Source organism: Manacus vitellinus, unplaced genomic scaffold (genome assembly GCF_001715985.3).
Source record: "Manacus vitellinus isolate BGI_N305 unplaced genomic scaffold, ASM171598v3 scaffold_16_pilon, whole genome shotgun sequence".
In the NCBI taxonomy this organism is placed as follows: Eukaryota; Metazoa; Chordata; class Aves; order Passeriformes; family Pipridae; genus Manacus; species Manacus vitellinus.
The window spans coordinates 10,416,114-10,435,183 of record NW_021939189.1 but is presented as its reverse complement, the minus strand read 5'-3'; the positions used below and the strand labels follow the sequence as shown (position 1 = coordinate 10,435,183).

The 19,070-nt window shown below is 37.5% G+C and overlaps 1 protein-coding gene across 3 annotated transcripts; it reads left to right on the top strand.

Annotated features, from left to right (window-relative positions):
* Positions 1-2,593: 2,593 nt before the first annotated feature.
* Positions 2,594-19,031, top strand: GABPB1 (GA binding protein transcription factor subunit beta 1). 3 transcript variants are annotated; one of them, XM_018069711.2, is made up of 9 exons: positions 2,594-2,727; positions 6,149-6,256; positions 7,085-7,252; positions 7,702-7,896; positions 8,971-9,118; positions 9,454-9,567; positions 11,135-11,320; positions 12,251-12,366; positions 17,248-19,031. In XM_018069711.2, exons 1-9 carry the CDS (start codon positions 2,725-2,727, stop codon positions 17,398-17,400), a joined length of 1,191 nt encoding a protein of 396 aa, XP_017925200.1. In that variant the 5' UTR covers positions 2,594-2,724; the 3' UTR covers positions 17,401-19,031. The 3 variants fall into 3 exon arrangements, with proteins under 3 accessions (XP_017925200.1, XP_017925202.1, XP_017925201.1); XM_018069713.2 differs by having other exon boundaries at positions 2,597-2,727; positions 8,971-9,082; XM_018069712.2 differs by lacking the exon at positions 2,594-2,727 and adding an exon at positions 5,632-5,820.
* The last annotated feature ends 39 nt before the right edge of the window (positions 19,032-19,070 follow it).

Below are 19,070 nucleotides of genomic sequence, written 5' to 3'. Positions count from 1 at the left end.
CAGCGCTTCCCCGCCGCAGTGCCCCTCGCCCGGATCTGTAACTCGTGCTTTGGACTCTTAATAAAGCGTATGGTGGGAGTATAAACGTGGGATGAGGTGTTATAGTGTGGACTCTTTTTTTCCTATTCTCCCCTGGTAGTCAAAGTAGTTTCCGTTGGTGGGGCACTGGTGAAGTCCCCTGTAGGAAGTCGTCTGCGCTTACAGTTCTTGAAGCATCTGTATGTTTTCCTGTAACCTGCTTACTAAGATAGCTTATGTTTAGTGGGAAATGCTGCATAGTAGAGTTAAATATGCTTAGAGTTGTGAATGCTTGCCCTGTAGTTCTTTAGCCTATTTGCTTTTAAGTTATTCATTACTTCTGAAGTATTACTGAGACTAAGCAGTTTGGTTGAGCTGTGTATGCCCACAAAAGTACTTGTAAGGGAACCTCAAACTGCTGTGTGAGTGAGGTTAAGAGTGTACATGGCAGATCAGCACACACTACGTAGAGATGCTTGTTCGTGACCCACTTTCTTTGCTGAAATCACTTTGTTTTCTAGTTGGGTTTTTTTTAGGCCTATGTGCTAGACAGAAACTGTCGAGGAAGAGTCCTCCTGATATAATGGATGCTGTAGTTGGAAGGTGGATGACTTTTATTTAACGGTATTTCAAGTTTCAATTAATCTGAGACATCCTCTTAAGGCTGTAGTACAATTCAAAGGCTACATCACAAGCACTTAGATCCTTCGTGTTGATTGTAGCTGCTGTAAAGTAACCTTGTGGTATCTAGTGCCAAACTTATTTGTGAAAGCTTTGTAGCTTGTTGGCAGTGCCAACGCAAATCTTGGTGCCAGTGGTTTGCCCTTGTTGCATAATAACACTCTTTAGGTGTTGCAGATAATGACCAAATCTGTGCTCTCCTTTGTAAGAAGATGACTTTCCTACCATCTGTATTATTTAAGGGACTTGCATTGTTGATGAAAGCTTATTTAAATCAATGTATGAACCTAATTGGAGGACAGACCTGCATTAGTATGGGCTTGAATGTCTTCTCCACTAAGCTATTCAACAATGTTTGCTTTTCTCAGGTCAGGTATTTTTCATCTGGTGCATGTCTGACATGAAGGTTATGTTGCTGTTGGAACAAACTAGAGAGAAGTTAATTAAAAAGTCATAGGGGAGAGCTGAAAGCACTGGAATTAAAGCTGACTGCAATTGACATTTTAGTGTAATTTTCACTATCATGATAGAAATGTGGATAGTCTAAGCCTATGATATTTATATTAAAATTTGAAGTATCACATGTGAAATCATTGTCAAAGTACATTTGATTCCCTTAGGAAACAGTACATGAACTTTTTGAGCTTATCCCATTCAAGTTGCTGTAATCGCTGCTAATTGATATGTCCAGTAAAATCATGCCAGAGTGTTTAAGTGATGCTAACTAGTATATGCTGTGCTTCAAAATATTGTTGACCCTGGTATATGGACAGGCACATAGAATTAGCTAGAAATAGCAATTCTGAGTTTCTACTGTTAATGTGTGATGTTGGAATTAATACGATGATGGCATTTCTGAAGGTCAGGTCTGGGGAAGCAGGTTAATTTTTGTAATAGGGGAAAGAAAGACATTCTGAAGGGGCATTCTTTTTCCAGATGTAATGGATGTGAGAGATGATGAGTCTCCAGCAATTTTCCAAGTACAGTTCTTCCATGTTCTTCCCTACTTCAGTAGGGAAACCTCTTTAATTAGCCTTTAATGGAACTTTGTCCTGGAGTTTTTAGGAATGATTGCAAATCCTTATTAGGTAGGCAGGTGGGTTGCATGGAGCAGTCCATGCTCCTCTAGTGGAAGGATGTCTCTTCCAGGAGTGTACCTTAGTACAAACACTGGCGGCTGCAGGATCTCTGGGTTGGCAGATGTTTTGCAGCAGCTGTTTTGTGCCTATTGATTTTGACCAGCTGATGCTCAGCACTCAGTGGTAGAAGAGGAACAAGGCTGGGTCCAGGATCCTTGTGGCAGGACACCAGTCTGAAACATGCTGCAACATTTTAAGCCAAACTTAATTTTTCTTTGGACTGCAGACTTTGCTGCTCCATTGTCTGTAGGCTGTGGTGTGGTAGCCCAGGTGTCCCAAGCTGCATGTTTTTCAGCTCCACTTGCTCCCTATGGAGCCCATTTCACACACAGTTCCACCTAAACTCCTGCTGAGTGCTATTATATACCCCTCTGATACATCATCTTCACAGTTTTATAGAATGTATAAAAACTTAAATCTAAGATGGATGCAAAAAAGTAGTATGATTTTCTATTGTACTGAAGTAAAATAGCAATAATACTTTGCTATAAGTATTAATTACCAGTTACTTGTGGCATCTGGCTAATGATACTGTACAGAATGCATTGCAGTAGTGAAATGTGGAAGTTCAGGAGGTCCAAAGCCAGCAGAAGCTCTCCCCCATTTACTCAGTTGTAGGCAAACCCCTCTGTTCACACAGTTGTGTAGGAGCTGTTAGAAGTCTGAAAACACAGTCAGATTGCCATAAAAATAACTATAACAGTCTCAAAACTATTTCAGAGCCAGTGATGTTTTTATTCTCTAAAAGAGTCCTCATGTAAAGTGTTACACAGGTGTTGTGCTGGCCAAGCTTGATGGAAACAATACCGGAAAGAGAACCCTCTAAGACAGTTCAGTAGAGTTGATTGTAACACACTGTGGAGGAGCAGCAGAGTCCTGCTTTGAAATGGTAATCTCATTTCAATTTTAAATATCTAATTGTATTACATATATAAAACTTTGCTTGTGATAGTGTCACTGCACTATTGTAGTGTTACTAAATGATCTCAGTACAGCAGCTGAAAAATTTTTCTGGAAAGGGAAATTCTCACACTGCAGACCCTTCTTGGTATGTTCCAGTCACAGCAGCTGGAGGAGTGTGGGGCATGTTACAGAGGGGTCTCTTGACCTCACAGTACTGGTCCTTGGAACAGTCTGCAAACAGAAATGAGCTTTGGGCTGACTACTCCTGAGAAATTTTTTGAATGCGTTGGTTAAAAGTTACTGAATGTGCATGAGTTTTGTTGGAAAGGCCTCTTCGTTTGCTGTTAGTTTGCTGTTAGTGCATTAGTGACATAATGGGATTTTTATTATTTTAGTTGAACGGTGTAATTTATCTTTTTTCCACTAGATGGCCCAAGCACGCTTCCAAATACCCCATGAGAACTGCAACTTAATTAATTTTTAAAATAAATTCGTGTGATTTTAACTGAAGTTAAAATTCTGCATCATGAAGCATATACAGACTTTGCTGATGCTTTGTGCTTGTTTAAAATACAAGCACTGTATATCAACGGAGAGAGTGTTGGTTAATGTAAGTAATACGTGGTAATGAAGGTTTATGTTTTTCCTTGATTAGAACATTTCTTATTGAGTGTAGTACAAGGCTGTTTATTTTTGCATTGAGATGAGAACTGGTGTACTGGCACTGACAGTGTGTTCAACAGTAATCGTTCAGAGAGGCTCTGAAACTGTGTTGATCTCGGGCTGCAGTTTGTCCCTGACATCTCCTGGGAGTGAGTTCCTGTATTTTGCAGGCCACCACAATTGATTTTGGTTTTTTGGTGACTTGATTTTTGCTACATAGGGTTTTTGTAACAACTTTGCAGGTTGTTTCACTGGTGTACAGGTGTGGTCAGTGGGTTCTGAATAGGTGTGTTGTTAAATGTATGGACTGTAATTTAATGAATCTATTTTTGTTGTCTAATAGACATCAAGGATAAGCTTGTTATCATGACTGTCTTTTTGGTTAGTGGAGAAAGAAAGGTGTACACTGAAGGCAGCTCTTGCTGTGAGTGTGGTTGGACACTGGAATGAGGCTGAAGAAGTGGTGGGATGTTCATCCATAGAGAGACATTCAAAACTCAACAAAAATGAGCCTTGAGCCAGCTCAGGGTCCCCTCCAACCTCAATTATTCTGCAATTCCAAAAGGAGATTTTATTAGTTGCTTTGCTCTACTGCTGTTTAAAACAAAATTAAATACATGGAGAAGGGATAGTTGCCTTTCTGAACTAGGTCATAACTTCAGTATTTTGCATTCAGTTCCAGCTTTCCTTTTGCTTCTGAGGACCTTGATGTGGTGGTATTAGACCAACAGAAAAAGTATGTGTGTCTGCATGTGCTCTTTTCCTTCTTAAATTGCAGTCCTCAGTGGGGGGGGGGGAAAGAAGCCATGTAAAGGAAGTGCTATATTCCTTCATTTCATTGCTGCACTTGCCAAATACCATCTCTGTCCTGTTATTAGTTTATATCGTTATTCCCAGTGTCTCTCTGTAACAGGGATGACAGATTTCCTCTTTTTCTTTTCCTCAGGATCTTTCCTAGATTTTCTCTTCTGCTCTTGAACAACAGTTGTCCCTTCCTCTGCATCTGACTGTGATCCTATTTTTCATTCCTTTTCCCATTGTCAGTATTTGTCCTGTCCTGCAACCTTCCTATTTCTCTTCCCTTTTCTGGCTGGAGACAAATCAACATGTCCATGTGTACTAAAAGGATGGACATAAATGGAGTATTTTGGTGAAAGGGATGTTGCTACCTGCAGTCAGTTCTATAGACAAAGAGGTATAATCTGCTCTGATTCATGGCCCTACTATACATGTTGAAGTTCTCCATTTGCAGTATTTTGGTCTTCCTTTCTAATTTTTTCCCAAGTCCATAGCTTTCAGTTTATTGAGCAATGGACCACACAGAGTTTGCCAGTTGAGCCAGAGACGTTTTTAAATACATTGTTTTTGTGATAGATGTGTATGTTTAAGAGGATTTCTTTCCAGAAGTGATATATTCTACCTTTGTGTAGGAAATTGGCTGCGTGGCCTTGCAACTGCTGTTATGAGTAAAACAGACTTTACTTTGCATGTGACTGGAAACTAAACTGATGAAAGCAATTCCCTTCTTAGCAACCTGGTAGTGGAAAACATAGCTATAGGACTAAAATGTTAATGATATATCTTGGTTAGCAGCATGTATTAAGGTTTAGTTCAGATTTTTTTTTTACTGAACAAATTTAATAGCGAGTATGAAATAGAGTGGGTTTAAAAATGTGTATTTCTAGGAAATCTTTGATGTAACAGAAACAGATAGATGTCATTTGTCTACCTGTATTTTGGCATGCTCTGTATTGTATGGAACTTGGCTGTAAGAGGATGTTATCTAATCACAATGGGAGGGTTTTTCAGCTGGTATCTGAGTCATGTCTCAAAACTTTGCTTGGTAACTATAGACAGTTGAAGCAGGTAGTAGTATTTGTTTTCAGTCAAACACTTCATACATCTGGTGTATGTATGTATGTAGTACAATAATATGCTTGTTGTGTTGTTTTGCAACCGGGAATACAGAAATTATACTTTAGGGTGAACAAAAATAGTGATGGACAAGATGTCAGGCAGGTGTTGTGTTTCATATCTATCTCAATGCGTTTACATAGCTGCTGTCTCCTTTGAGAACACACGCAGGGTCACTCTCGAGGAGAAAAGGCAACGCAGAAAGAACCGTATTTTGCAGAATACACCACCTAAGGAGTCTTTCTGCTCTGCCTTTTGCAATCGGATATGTCTGTCTCGTATTGGCCTCATAAACCACCAACGTGCCTGTAACAAATGTGGACAGAGCCTTCCCAAATCTTCGTTCGCAAAGCCCAGCCATGACTGACATAGTGGTACCTCTTAAATGCGTGTGGGCATTTTGGGTGAGTGGATGCAGTGCCTTTGGGTGTGTGACATGGCAGCCACGATGTTGTAGTACCCTTTGAAAGCTGGACAAAGCTGCAGAAGGTTGCAGAATCAGGTGAGAGCTTCTAAACCACCTTCTGCTATAAGAAATGTGCATCCAGTTCAGTTTAAAATTTAACTTCACAGCTGCTGTGGTTACAGCATTGTAATACTGAAATCTCCACCCCAGTATCAGTTCTGTTTGGCTGGCAAAAGTAGTTCTAAAATCAAGCTGCTTATTGTGATCAACAAAGCTCGTTCCCATGGCTAGAATGCCAGCTCCAATTTTTGAACTTTTCAGAGTAGTTCAGAAATAATGATTGAAAAAAAGAGCAGCATATATGCACTTAAAATAGTATTAATATTTCTGTTTTGCCTTTATATTCCTGTATGTCCCTCACTAGATGTCACTAGTAGATTTGGGAAAGAAACTTTTAGAAGCTGCACGAGCAGGTCAAGATGACGAAGTTCGCATTTTGATGGCAAATGGAGCACCTTTTACCACAGACTGGGTAATGAAAACTTTTGCAGTGTCTGGTAGATCATCTTACTTTTCTCACGTGAAGAAGAAAATAGTATTGTTACAATTATGCATTTATATTGCAATTCTTCTTGGAATTCTGCAGTCACATCATCTAATGTCTAATTTGAAATTAAAATTGCCTGTTTCTTCATATAACCTCCTACTGATTTTAGTAACAGACTGTGAATGAGCTCATTCTGGTGACTTTTAAGATGAACTTTGGAGTTGTTAATGGGAGAAAGCAATAATCATCCTCCTAGTTATTGTGTTTATGCATTTAGTATAGTAAGAGGTCTGAATTATGAAAGCAGTCCCAACTGCCTAATGTGGGCAACTGAAAGTTCCCTGATACAGGGGCTCTGAGTTGTCTTTCAGAGGTGCATATTTTTGAATAGGTTGTATAGAGAGGTCAGGTACCTAAAATTCCCAGGGTATTTATAAGCTCTTAAGAGCATTAATCTGCTTAGTGACCTAACTTTCAAATTAACTCTGTTTTGAGGAGGAGATTGGACTTAAGTGACTTCCAAAGGTCCCTTCCAATGCTGATATGGTGTGACCAACCTTAAAAATGGGGTTAGGCCCCTTGAAATGTTACACTTCATAAAGACAGAAAAATCACAGAAAAAAGGAAACAACAACAAACTTTCCCTACTCCTCTTCATATTCTGTAAAAGCCCCAACAGCTGCTTTCCTTGAGACTGCAAGGGAGAATGATTTTTAAGTGCTGGCTTGACACCTGGGTTTGATAGCTCCAGAATAAGAAGAAATACTTCATACTGGCATCTGTTAAAACTCCACATTTTCTGTTACATTCCAGCTGGGAACATCTCCACTTCATCTAGCAGCACAGTATGGACACTACTCAACCACAGAGGTGTTGCTGCGAGCAGGTGTAAGTCGGGATGCCAGAACCAAAGTGGACAGAACTCCATTACATATGGCAGCATCAGAAGGCCATGCCAGCATAGTAGAAGTCTTACTTAAGGTGAGCACTGCTGAAACAAGTCTGAGATGGGAATATTGCAATGGTTTACAATCAGATATTTGCAATTTTCTTTTAGTCCTGAAACTAAGATTGAAACTACATCGACAGTTGTACTGTGTGCATTGGGAGCTTTGTTTTCCTGTTAAGCTGTAATTTATTTTAGCATTAAAGTCATCAGGATTTCAGGTGAATTATTCACTGCTATTTCAAAATAAGTCTACTCCCTAATTTGACATTGTGTTTAGTAAGAGATTTTAGAACTGAGATATGTTTTAGGGACTCTTTAATCCTTTGAAGTAAATACTTCATTTGGTAGTTAGATTGAAGTACTTTTAACGAACTTGTAAATGTAAGATATCAAGGCATTCCTGGTGAAGAAAGACAATTTTGGGCTTCATTCTGGTCAGATACTTCTAATGACATAGTTTATGCAATGATCTTGTTTGTAGCATGGTGCTGATGTCAATGCCAAGGACATGCTCAAAATGACTGCACTTCACTGGGCTGCTGAGCATCACCACCAAGAAGTTGTAGAACTCTTGATAAAGTATGGAGCAGATGTTCATGCTCAGAGTAAATTTTGCAAAACAGCATTAGATATTGCAGTAGACAACGGGAATGAAGACATTGCAGAAATATTACAGGTAACTTTTGATTCCTGTACTTGATTACACATGTCATAAACTAAGCTTTTAATATAGCAGTTGTGACACTATATAATGACTGATAATGCCAAACTCCAGTCTAGTTCACTACATGGAGATGAGATTAATGTTAGTAAACATTACTTGGCTGAAGAACATTTTCATCACCTACAAAATCAAGGATATGTATCCTTTATTTTCTTAAATTTTGGTGTTGTAATACACAGAACAAGGTGGACTCTTCACAACTGAGGTGTAAAAAATTAACTCCCTACTCCGACAGTATGTTTTGACTATACCCTCATGTTCAGTTAGCTTCCTATATGGATATTAATCTCCTAACAATTGGAGATCAAGACAGGGGAGAAGAGATGACAATTTTTCCAGAAGCAGAAAAGCTAGGATTGAATTGTTGGAGAAGTGATTGTGATCAGGATTATAATAGATACTTCCATGGAAATGTGTGCTCACTGTTCAATATTACTGTTAAAGGCAAAATAAGTGATAAGCATTATTGAGAAAATAATAGAAAGCAGATGAAAAATACCATTATGCCACTGTATAAATCTGTTGCTTCCCTACATCTTGAATTGTCTGAATTTCTGATCTGTCCCTTTAGCCTGCTCTTCATTGCAGAAAGGGTAAAGAGAAGGTAATAATAATTCAAAGAAAGACAAAAAGGACGCTGCCATGTACATTTCATAGCAATTGCTGAGCTGTCAGAGCAGATTTTCATGGCCTGTGTCTGCCCCAGCAGTCTTGCTTCTTCAGGCTTCTGTTTTAGGTACCTGAACTTGTGTATCTGCAAAAGGGCCTTGTCTTTATGTGGTCCTCTTTATTTAGAGTAAATGGTAGGGAGAAGTAGTGGTGTGTTATACTTTTTGTCCTTAGATTTCTGCCAAAAAAACCCCGTTTATGTACTTGGAGACGTGACATGATGTGTGTGTATTGCATGAGTATAATGAGAGAGATCCTCCCTGTTTGTGTGGAATGGCAGTAACTGTAGCTCTTACACAAGGTAAATGACTGCTTTACACCTGCAATTGGAATGATGTGATTGCCTTTGTGTCCTAGATTGCAATGCAGAACCAAATCAACACAAACCCAGAGAGTCCGGACACTGTGACGATACACGCAGCAACACCACAGTTCATCATTGGACCTGGAGGGGTGGTGAACCTAACAGGTCTGGTATCTTCTGCAAATACATCCAATGGAACAGGTATTCAGATGCCTCTAGGATAGCCACTAGGATTTTATGCTTTGATTTTCACACTCAGTGAAAAGCTTTGAGGAAAAACAGTGGTAAGAATAGTTACCATGTTCCTCTTCAGTGTTTTTTATGTGTTGTAAATACATATGTGCCTAAAACAGCAATCTTCACAGAGCTAAATTATCAGAAGTTGTACTTGCCTAACAAACAGCTTCAGAATAGCACCTAGGTTCAGCAGAGTGCTGCTGAAAATTGTGTGTGTTAGAAGCTTCAGTGCAATAATAATAGAAAAAGGGACTTTAGTGGTTTTAAATTTATCAGCTAACTTTTTTTCATTCTACTAGATGAAACAGGAGTGTCTGCTGTACAGTTTGGAAATTCATCAACGTCAGTATTAGCTACGTTGGCAGCTTTAGCAGAAGCATCAGCTCCACTGTCTAATTCCTCGGAAACACCAGGTTAGAAAGCATTTAACCTAATTTAATAATTAAAAGTACATAAAATTCAACTTTCCTGTGGCACACAAAGTGGTGTGGTAAATAGTGCTTAATATGGATATAGGTACAAAAGGAGAGCAAGGAATGAATAATGACCATATTTATGGGGCTGTTTTTCTTTTATATAGAGTAGCTTCTCTTTAGACAAAATCTCCACTTTTCTTGCAAGGTTTGAAGAAGTCCTTGCAATGTTTCCTTCCAGAACTAAAACCCCAATATTGAATTTGAAACAGAAAAAGATCAGAGCTGTTTGCCACAGCACCTAGTATTGGCACTTGCAACTGGGACTTTTCTGTGACAGTGGTCTTTCTTACTGCTGAGCCTGTGCTTGGAAGCCAAATCAAATTCAGTACACCACCACTTATTCATGTGGGACTTGCTGTTTTGGTTTACTGAATAAACACTCTGTGAATGTTTAAGCAGTGCTATAGGACAGTGATCTCTGAACATAAGGATCTTCAGAAGACAATGACTGCAGTCATTATTTAAACTACAGAGTGATTTTTCTGTGCATGTTATATTGTAATTAATTTAAAAGATGAAAGCTTCAGGGCTTTATCTGCCTTCTCTCATCTTGAACCTCACAACACAGGTCTATAGGGTTTTAATTTCATCTTGGTAGATAGAAAGCACTCTATTGTCTGTTATTTTAATCAAAGGCTTTGCTTTTACCCTGACAAATTGAAAATAAAATACAGAGTTAGTGTGCTTGAATTTCTTTGATTGTGTTACTAGTGATCTTGCTCTTTGTCTCAGTATCTTGTTGTTTTAAAAAATAAGGGTGGTAGCACAAGACCTGAGTTGCAGCATATAGTGCAAGCTGTGGCATATGAAGTTATATACATTAAATGTTTGTTTTACTTTTTAAGCTTTATCTGTCTTCTTCAAATATGTAAAAATGTCAGCTTTAGTCTTGTTTCATACTTTATATAATAAAGTTGTGGGTGTGTTTTGAAGTACTGATGTAGTACAGACAAAGCTCTGAGATTCTGTAGAGGTCCTTCAGTTTTTTACCATCTTAAAAACCGTTGTGTTAAGCAGAGAATTCTGGGCTGGGTCCTGATGTATGGGTGGCAAGGCATTGGTTGAGAAGTAGTTTCAAGGTAGTATTTCAAGTTTAATTTTTTTTTTTAATTCCACTATTAGTGTAACTTAGTTCAGCTTATTTATTTATAAGTAAAAGTTATTTGTGTTCTTAAAAGTATCTCTTCTTGCTGCCATGTTAATACGGAACCCAAAGCATCAATTTAGAGTGGGGTATATATATTAGCAAAATGCAAAAAAAAGTTATTATATTGAGCAAGGTAGACTAGGACAGTGTTGCATGTATTTTTCAAAATGTGAGTGCTTTATGTTGGTCTGGTGAAAGATTTCTATGAAAATTTAATACACGGTAATGTATTAATTGAGGGAGGGTCAAATTTAAAAAGTTCTGGAAGAAATTTTTTCTCAGTTGTACCAAAATGCATTTGAAATTACAAAGTTTAATTTATAAACTGACTTAATTTCTTCACTAATCTGTTGATAGTTGTGGCCACAGAAGAAGTTGTGACTGCAGAATCTGTGGATGGGGCCATTCAGCAAGTTGTCAGTTCTGGAGGTCAGCAGGTTATTACTATAGTTACAGATGGCATTCAGCTGGGTAACCTGCATTCCATTCCAACCAGTGGAATAGGGCAACCCATCATTGTGACCATGCCAGATGGACAGCAAGGTGAGTTCAGACTTGTATGATTCCAGATTGAGGAACTGTTTTAGTTACAGTAATAATAATGACTTGTTAGGTGCAAATAGCTTGGACAGTTTTGTGTACATCAAAGAATTCTTATACTACAGAAGACTGGAACATGAGCTACTGCAGTTCAGTGGGTTAACACATGTCAGCTGAGTCTCTGCATTAGGAGAGAGAATGGAAGAATTACTAAACTGTATGGAGGAGAAATGAGACATTTAAGGAAAAAGTGATAACTCCTTGCTTTGCCTTCAATAAGTTTGATTCTCACAAACTTGTTACAAAAACTAGAAGGTGGAGTAAAATGAAGCCTTCTTCCAATACTCATGCTGTTGCCTTGCCGGAAATCCAGTGGGGAGGTGAGGCTTGGATTTAGAAATCTGATGCATGAAGCAAGCTGTGCAAGTCCCATGGAGTGTGTTCTTAACAGGACAAATGTCAAGTTTTAGAGCAGCAGTGACAGAACCAGTGACACCAGGGTGACACAAATGTTCCTGTTGGGCCATATGTACTTTGTAGAAGCTGTTAGTGTGATAAGTGCTATTTTGAATGTGTATGTTTTGGGTGATTTCTTTTAAGGATGCTCTGTCACCACTACTTAGATAAAAATGACTCCTCCTCTGGTTTCTTCATAAGAACTGCCGGTGTGAAGCTTGGAGAGTTGTACACTGGAGACTGTAGATCTCAGTAACAAGGAATTTTAAAATTCTTTAGTAGTGTACAAGCAGCTAAAATTTTAGTAAATTTTCACCATACTGACTTTATAATGCACTTTATTATATAGCTGTGTTTTCAGAAGGAAATGTCTCTGCATTTTATTGCTGTTAATAAAATTACTTAAGTAATATGGGTTTTATATAGTGCAAATATTGTTTGAAATAAATATGTTTACATGTACAAATATGTCTTCAGTATTAACAGTCCCAGCAACAGACATTGCTGAAGAAACTGTGATAAGTGAAGAACCGCCAGTGAAGAGACAGTGCATTGAGATTGTTGAAAATCGTGTGGAGTCTGCAGAAATAGAAGTAAGGAGTATATTACATGATCTGTGTTAAACAGTGTTCAGCACTGAGTATCTGGTTGTGATTCAGGGTAATTTCTGTGTTACCACAGAACGAAGTGTGTGAAACAATAACTTGTTCAGTCTCTCCTGTTACTGAAAGTTGTCTTTTACAAAGTTGTAAAAAGAAAACAGGAGGGCTGTTTGCTTCATCCTGTGGTCATGCATGTGGAAGTGACACTTGTTTAAGTATGTGATAATGTAATTTTTTTTGCTTTTACTCTAAGGTCACTGACTAGTTTTTAAATTTGGGCACCGATACATTATCAAGTGACTTGACTCTTTCCGCTGGGGATGAATGAGAGAACTGTATCCTCATCTTTCTGTTACAGCCACATGCTTGTCCTGATTGTGAGATCATATTTTTAGTAATGTTTCCTTTCCATTCATGATATCTAGATAACTGTTGATGGAAGTGTGAAACAGTAAGATTCTGTGTTTGTCTGTTTTTATCTGTATGTCATCCCCTGCCTTTTTTTTTAATTCCGAAGCAATTTACTGTTACACAACCTTGCACTATCCATTTTTTTTAAACTATAGTGCAAAAGACCTTCAACTGTGGAGAGTGCTTTTCTTTTTATATGACAAATAGCTGTAGCTGTTCAGTTTAAAAATGTAGCTTTTTTTATATTAGCCACAACAGGTCAACCATCTCATTCCTTCTCCTATTACTTCTAACTGTGCTGACCAGTTTTGGTCAAAACGTTATGAAAATTGCTGTCTGCTTTGACTAGACTGTAAGTTCTCATTTTGTCAGCTCCATGATATTTCGTTTATCTAACATTGTAGTCTCCAACTTCTGTTCATATTATCAAATTGTGCCTAATTGAATACTTTTTGTTGTATAGTGTGTACTATATGTTATCCATATCTAATAACAATAATTACCATCTCTCATCTCTTGCTTTCCCTGTCCCTAAGTTGTCACATCAAATACTTTTGGCCTCTGCAGCTTTGTGGTCATTACAGATTATCCTGACAGTTGAAATTTTCTTGCTGCATTTTTTAAAGTGTATGACTGTTACAATAAAAGCATTTTTTTGTTCACACTTTTAAAAATCTGCCTGAATTATTCATAAAGGAAATTATGTTTCCTTAAGTATTTTAATAATTCTGTTAGGCGAATTTAAAAAAATACAGATTAGTTAAGGAATAAATTGATCTGTTCCTGATTAGAGATAGTTGGTATAACACTATCAATAATTCTTTTAAGGGGATTACCAGTTGCAATTTTATATGTTGAACACATTTCTCAAATATAAAAAGTTACTTTAAATGAGTTATTTTGCCTGTTACTTTTAAGTGCAAGTTTTGATGACTGATCTTTCCCTGCCTGTACAACTGGAATTGCAGATCTCTGCCTCTGTGTGGAGGACAGTTAACTTTAGGGACCTTATTGTGGTTCACAGGGGTATGGTGCTACCTTACTTTGGTAGCAGTGACATTAAAGAAGTGCACGTGAAGTCGCTTCACTTCAAATTTCTTTGTCACAGGCAGTGGTAGATACTTGAATTTGGAGGGAGTGGGCCCCCTCTCCTCATTAAATTATTTTTAAAATATTTTAAAATATAGAAATAAAGAAAACCTTAATTACTTGGTTTCTTTGCCTTACACTGATTCATTCCTTTATTTCATTATAAAGAGTTAATTCAAGGCTGAATCCTTTCTTCAGCTGTTTTAAATTCATAGTGTGTGAACAGTTAACTGTAGTTTCAAAGTTTCTGTAAGTTGAAAATCCTCCCATTCATGTGAAGTAACAAATTTTCCTGTGAAAGTATTGTGAAATGACTAAAGCGGTAGTGGTGTTTTTAAATTCTCTTTTCTGGCTCTGTTAAGTTCAAACATTTTGGCTCATTTTGAAGAGTGATAGTTTTCCTAAGCAGTTGGATATTTTAAACGTGGGATGGCAGCAAAAAAACCCTGTCACACAGATACTCTGTTTTTCATTTCATGCATAATTCATTAATGTACAGTGATTTTTATTTTCATTCTTTAATTTGACTGTTTTTCACATGATGTATGTTTGAAAGGTGACACACACGCATTAGAACCAGGACAATAATTTCATTAGACTAAAAAATAATCATAAACTAATTCTCTTAGTGAATTCATATCCCTGTTTTTTTCTGTTGTTCAAAAGAGTGGTTTGGTTATTTTAGTTATGGGCTTTCCTGTTGTCAATATTTAGACTGTTAAGAAAAGTTACATGTAATGAAGAAAATTCCCAGATAAAATGGAAGATTGCTTAAGGGCACTGAGGATCCTCTAATTTGATTTTTACCTGGGTAGGTGTTTATATGATACAAAAGGACTTCAGATCGTTAGAAAGCTTTTAGTTGTGTTCTAAAGAATGTCCCAAGAACACTGTCTGGGTTTGATTAAACTATCATCAGATACGGTCCTCCCTATTCTAGATGTCAAAGTTAAGGAACCACTTTTCACTGAGTTCACTGTAGATAATTGCTCCTCTGCAAGCGTTGGGTTCTTTCCACTGTTATCACACAATATACTTGGCCTCAGTTCCTTAACTCATTCTGTTTGTGTTGGGACAGTCTAAAAGGTACTCCTGTTAGCTGCTGGACTAATCTGCGTGCTTTGAATTGCTAGTCTGCCTAGTAGATACTGGTTTTATCTTGGCCTTGCCCTTTGAGACTGGGGTTTTTCCTTTTTTTCTTATCCCATCCTTAATATGCTATACTACTTGTGGGTACACAGCTCTAGTTCTCTCTTCTGTGGGAAATACTCTTAAGATGTGGTCTGAGAACCTCTCCACCCCCAAATGTTTGCAGGGTGCACACACTCCATAGCAGTGATGGCCTCTTGCTGTTTGTAATGCACCACAGAACTACTGGCTGCTGAGCTCCCAATGGTTTTTATTCTAATGCAGCCCAGTAGATAGAGCAGCTTTGCTTCGTGGCAGTATTAGGTTTCTGATGGCTTTTATGAGACAAATTCATGGAATAGATAATGCCCAGCTCAGTATATCCCAGCCCTCCAAAGGCTGCTTTCCACATGTAGCAGGATGAGCTGTTTTGACAGCTTCTTTGACAATTGTCTTGTAGCTTTTTGCAGCAACACTCTGTTCCACGTGGCTGTTTTATGTAAGCTGTTGGCTTCCCTCATCCTACAGAGATAACTTACAGCAGTAGCAGTGCATTTTGCTTGGACTGCTGGAACATCGGGTGTGTTTCAGATCCTCTGAGGTGTAGGCTCTACTGGTCATGTGGCATCTGTCAGTCTAGTTGCTACATGGATTGACTGCTCATAGAGTTGCTTAAAAAGCAAAATGCAAATTTTCAGAGGTGGAAGCTGAACTTCCTTTTCAAATAAAGTAAGCAAGATCAGATGAGCTCTCATTTGATTAGCGTATGCTTCAAACGAAGCAAACCCCAGCTTGCTGCCTTCAGCTCTTAAAACCCTATGGAAAAAGAAGTTGCACTTACTGTTCTGTATTCTAGCCAGCCTTTATAACCTATTAATAACATCTCTCCTTCACCTGTTGTTTTTGCTGTACAGGTGCTGCTGTTAGGAATGATCTGATCACCTGTGTCATTGTATTTCAGCACATTCAGCACAGCATGTGACTGCTAAATGTGGCTGTGACAAGTACTGAGAACAGTAGTGAGTTGAAGGGAGGCAGAGTGTTTTGTATTTTTCTGACCATGAAAATATGTGAGTGCATCAGAGATGAAGAATAGGGATGCTGTTGTGGGAGTGGGGGGGCAAAACTTCTAACAACTGTTTGAAGTATTAAATGGGAATGTGGTACTGAACTGCTGGGATGGGAATAAGCTGAAAAGGCAACTTATTTTCACTGGGCCTCAGTTTTTTGATAAGTTTTGTTTTTCTGGGAGATGGCTTGCTTTTCTGACAGCCTTCCTTCCTGTTCCTGTTTAACAACTACAGTGGAAAGAATGATTTTAAATCTAATACTACCTTACTCATAAAGTATGATGCACTTTAATGAAATTGTATTTGGTTGAAGATCAAAACAAAACTATTTCCCAAGCAAATTGCTTTTTCAATTGGGCTCAGTGCAGCATCAGACAAAATGACAGTACCTACATCACTGGAGATGGAAATGCATTCTCCTTAGTTCCTAAGGCAGCTTCAGAGGAAGTGGCATTTCCCATATGATTTTGCTTGGAAACCATTTTATACCCATTCCCAACAAACTTGTATACAGAACTTCTGCAATTACTTCAGTAAGGATTTTTTCAGTTGCTGCTTTTGAATTGAAAAACTTTATCTGGCTAAATGCCTGTTAATTCATAAAGATGTGATATCCTTGGGGATGTAATTATAACTCTGGATTGCATTGAATCAATCACTGTTTATAGAGACCACTGAGATGTGTATTTTGGTCAGTGGGCAGCTGACACTCTCCAGCACAAAGAGCTGTTAGGTAGCAGTTTTTCTTTATATTATCTGATTAGAAATAAAACAGCAAGGGACAATCCTGTTAGATTGGATTCCAATTTTAAAAAGTAACAAAGGGAATTGAATCATTGGAGAAATATTAATATATTATGTGAATATTTAATCACCATGCTTCCACTTTTTTTATTTAGCTCTTTTTTGATGAAGACTTGAGTGGGATCTTTGCAGCTCAATAGACTCAGGTTTACTGTATCCACAGCTGAAGCCTTGTTGTGGGGAGTTGTCTGGTGTTATAATTCATGTCTGATTTGCACAACAGCATTCATACAGGTCTGCCTGAGTAAGAACTGAACAGTTCCTACATGATACCCTAACACTTGAGCTGCATGTAAAGGAAAAGTATTTGCCTTTTTAACTTGTATGTGATACTTATTTGACAAAGTATTGCTGGTTCTGTTTCTAATAGGAGAGAGAAACTCTTCAGAAACAGCTGGATGAGGCAAACAGAGAAGCACAAAAATACCGTCAGCAGCTTCTAAAGAAGGAACAAGAAGCAGAGGCCTATCGGCAGAAGTTAGAGGCAATGAACCGCCTCCAGACTAATAAAGAAGCTGTTTAATAAAAAATGAACACACTGCAAAGCCTGTTACTTTCAAAAACCTGCAGTACAATCTTGAACTGTACACTATATAGGTACAGACATGGGATTTCATGATAGAGAAGATGCTACAAGTTGATAACTGGACTTAAGCCGTGAGCTCTGATTAATTTCTTGTAACATAAAAACTCTGAATTTAGAAATTGTGAAAAGTATTTAAAATTAAATACTGTAAATAGTTGGTTTTTTTACAGTTTCAAAATAAGTTGATAAATCTTTTTGAAGGGATCCAGAAACATGAAAAGCCAATGTTTTTGTGAAATTTTTGATTTTAGTATGAATCTACTTCTGAAAAACAGAACAGTTTTAAGGGTGATGTTGATTTAAGCTTGAAAATTGATTATGTGACAAAATTAATTAACAGTTATTTCTACATGACAACAACTCAAACAACTTCTCTGAATAAGACATTTCCAGGTGGAAATCTTTGTACAGCTTTAAGTAGTTGTCTCAGATTCTCTGAAAACCATTTTTGGTTTTTTTTTATTTTAGGTGGTGAAATTTTTATATTTAATTTCAGATATATCCAAGTAGATTTACATGTATATGAAGCTAATATTTTTTAAACTTTTCAGTTTGTACATATGCTGCATGTTTTTATAATTTCTACACATACATCTTGCATAGGTATTTTTCAGCAAAGATGAGAAAAATTATGAGAAAAATGTTTAGCCTATAGGTCATTTGAAGTAAGCTAGCAGCCAGTTTTATCGTGGATGGTATATTTCTTGGAAGAATGTAATTTGTAATTAAGAAGAACAAAAAAGAATCTTAATTTACATATTAAGAGGCAAAATTTGGTAGTGGAGGCATTGAAACTTCACTTTGTGTGTCTTACAATTTTCCTGTACAAACATTTTAAAGTTCAGTAATGAATAGAAAAGAATGTCTCCACTGGAACACAAATAGTAGTTATTTTAGAATATTCCTATTGATCTCTCTTCCCCAATAGCCTTGAAATTACTTCAGTGATACATTTTTTTCTGAACAGACTTTTGCATTTTAATTATGCAATTGGACAAGTAATTTTTTTTATGTTGTAGTGATGCTCTTCCTACCCAGCATCATTGTTCCTCACTGTGATACTGTGTTTGTGTGTGTCTGTGCAGTGATCTATTATGCTTAAAATTTATATGGCACATTACATCTTCAGCGCATTGTAAAATCTTTTAAAGAACCCTTTCCTATACTACCTGAGGCAGGTAAGTGTTATTGTCTCAATTTTATAACTGGTATAAATGCAACACAAGGGAGTGGTAAATGACTGGCTTAACACCACATGAACCTGTGGTCACCTGGGAATGGATCTCAGGAGTTCCTGGCTTCTAGTCCTGTGCTTAGACTGAGCTGCCTTAAGACTGTTCAGTGCTGTGTTACATTAAATTTTGAACTACTGTGCAGGTTCGTTTTTTGTAAGATAAAATTCTTTGTGCTTTGCTTTGTTGTTCCATGTTCACTGCTTTTATGGAATTGTTTATATAAACTTAAGCAAAAAGTCTGGTTTATCTATACTGTACACGGAAGAATTACCCTTAAAACTGTACTCTGGCCTACTTTTTCTATTTTACAATTAAATATCTTTTCCACATATATATAGTGTAGAATCAATTCCATTTCAGTTGTTTTGTGTA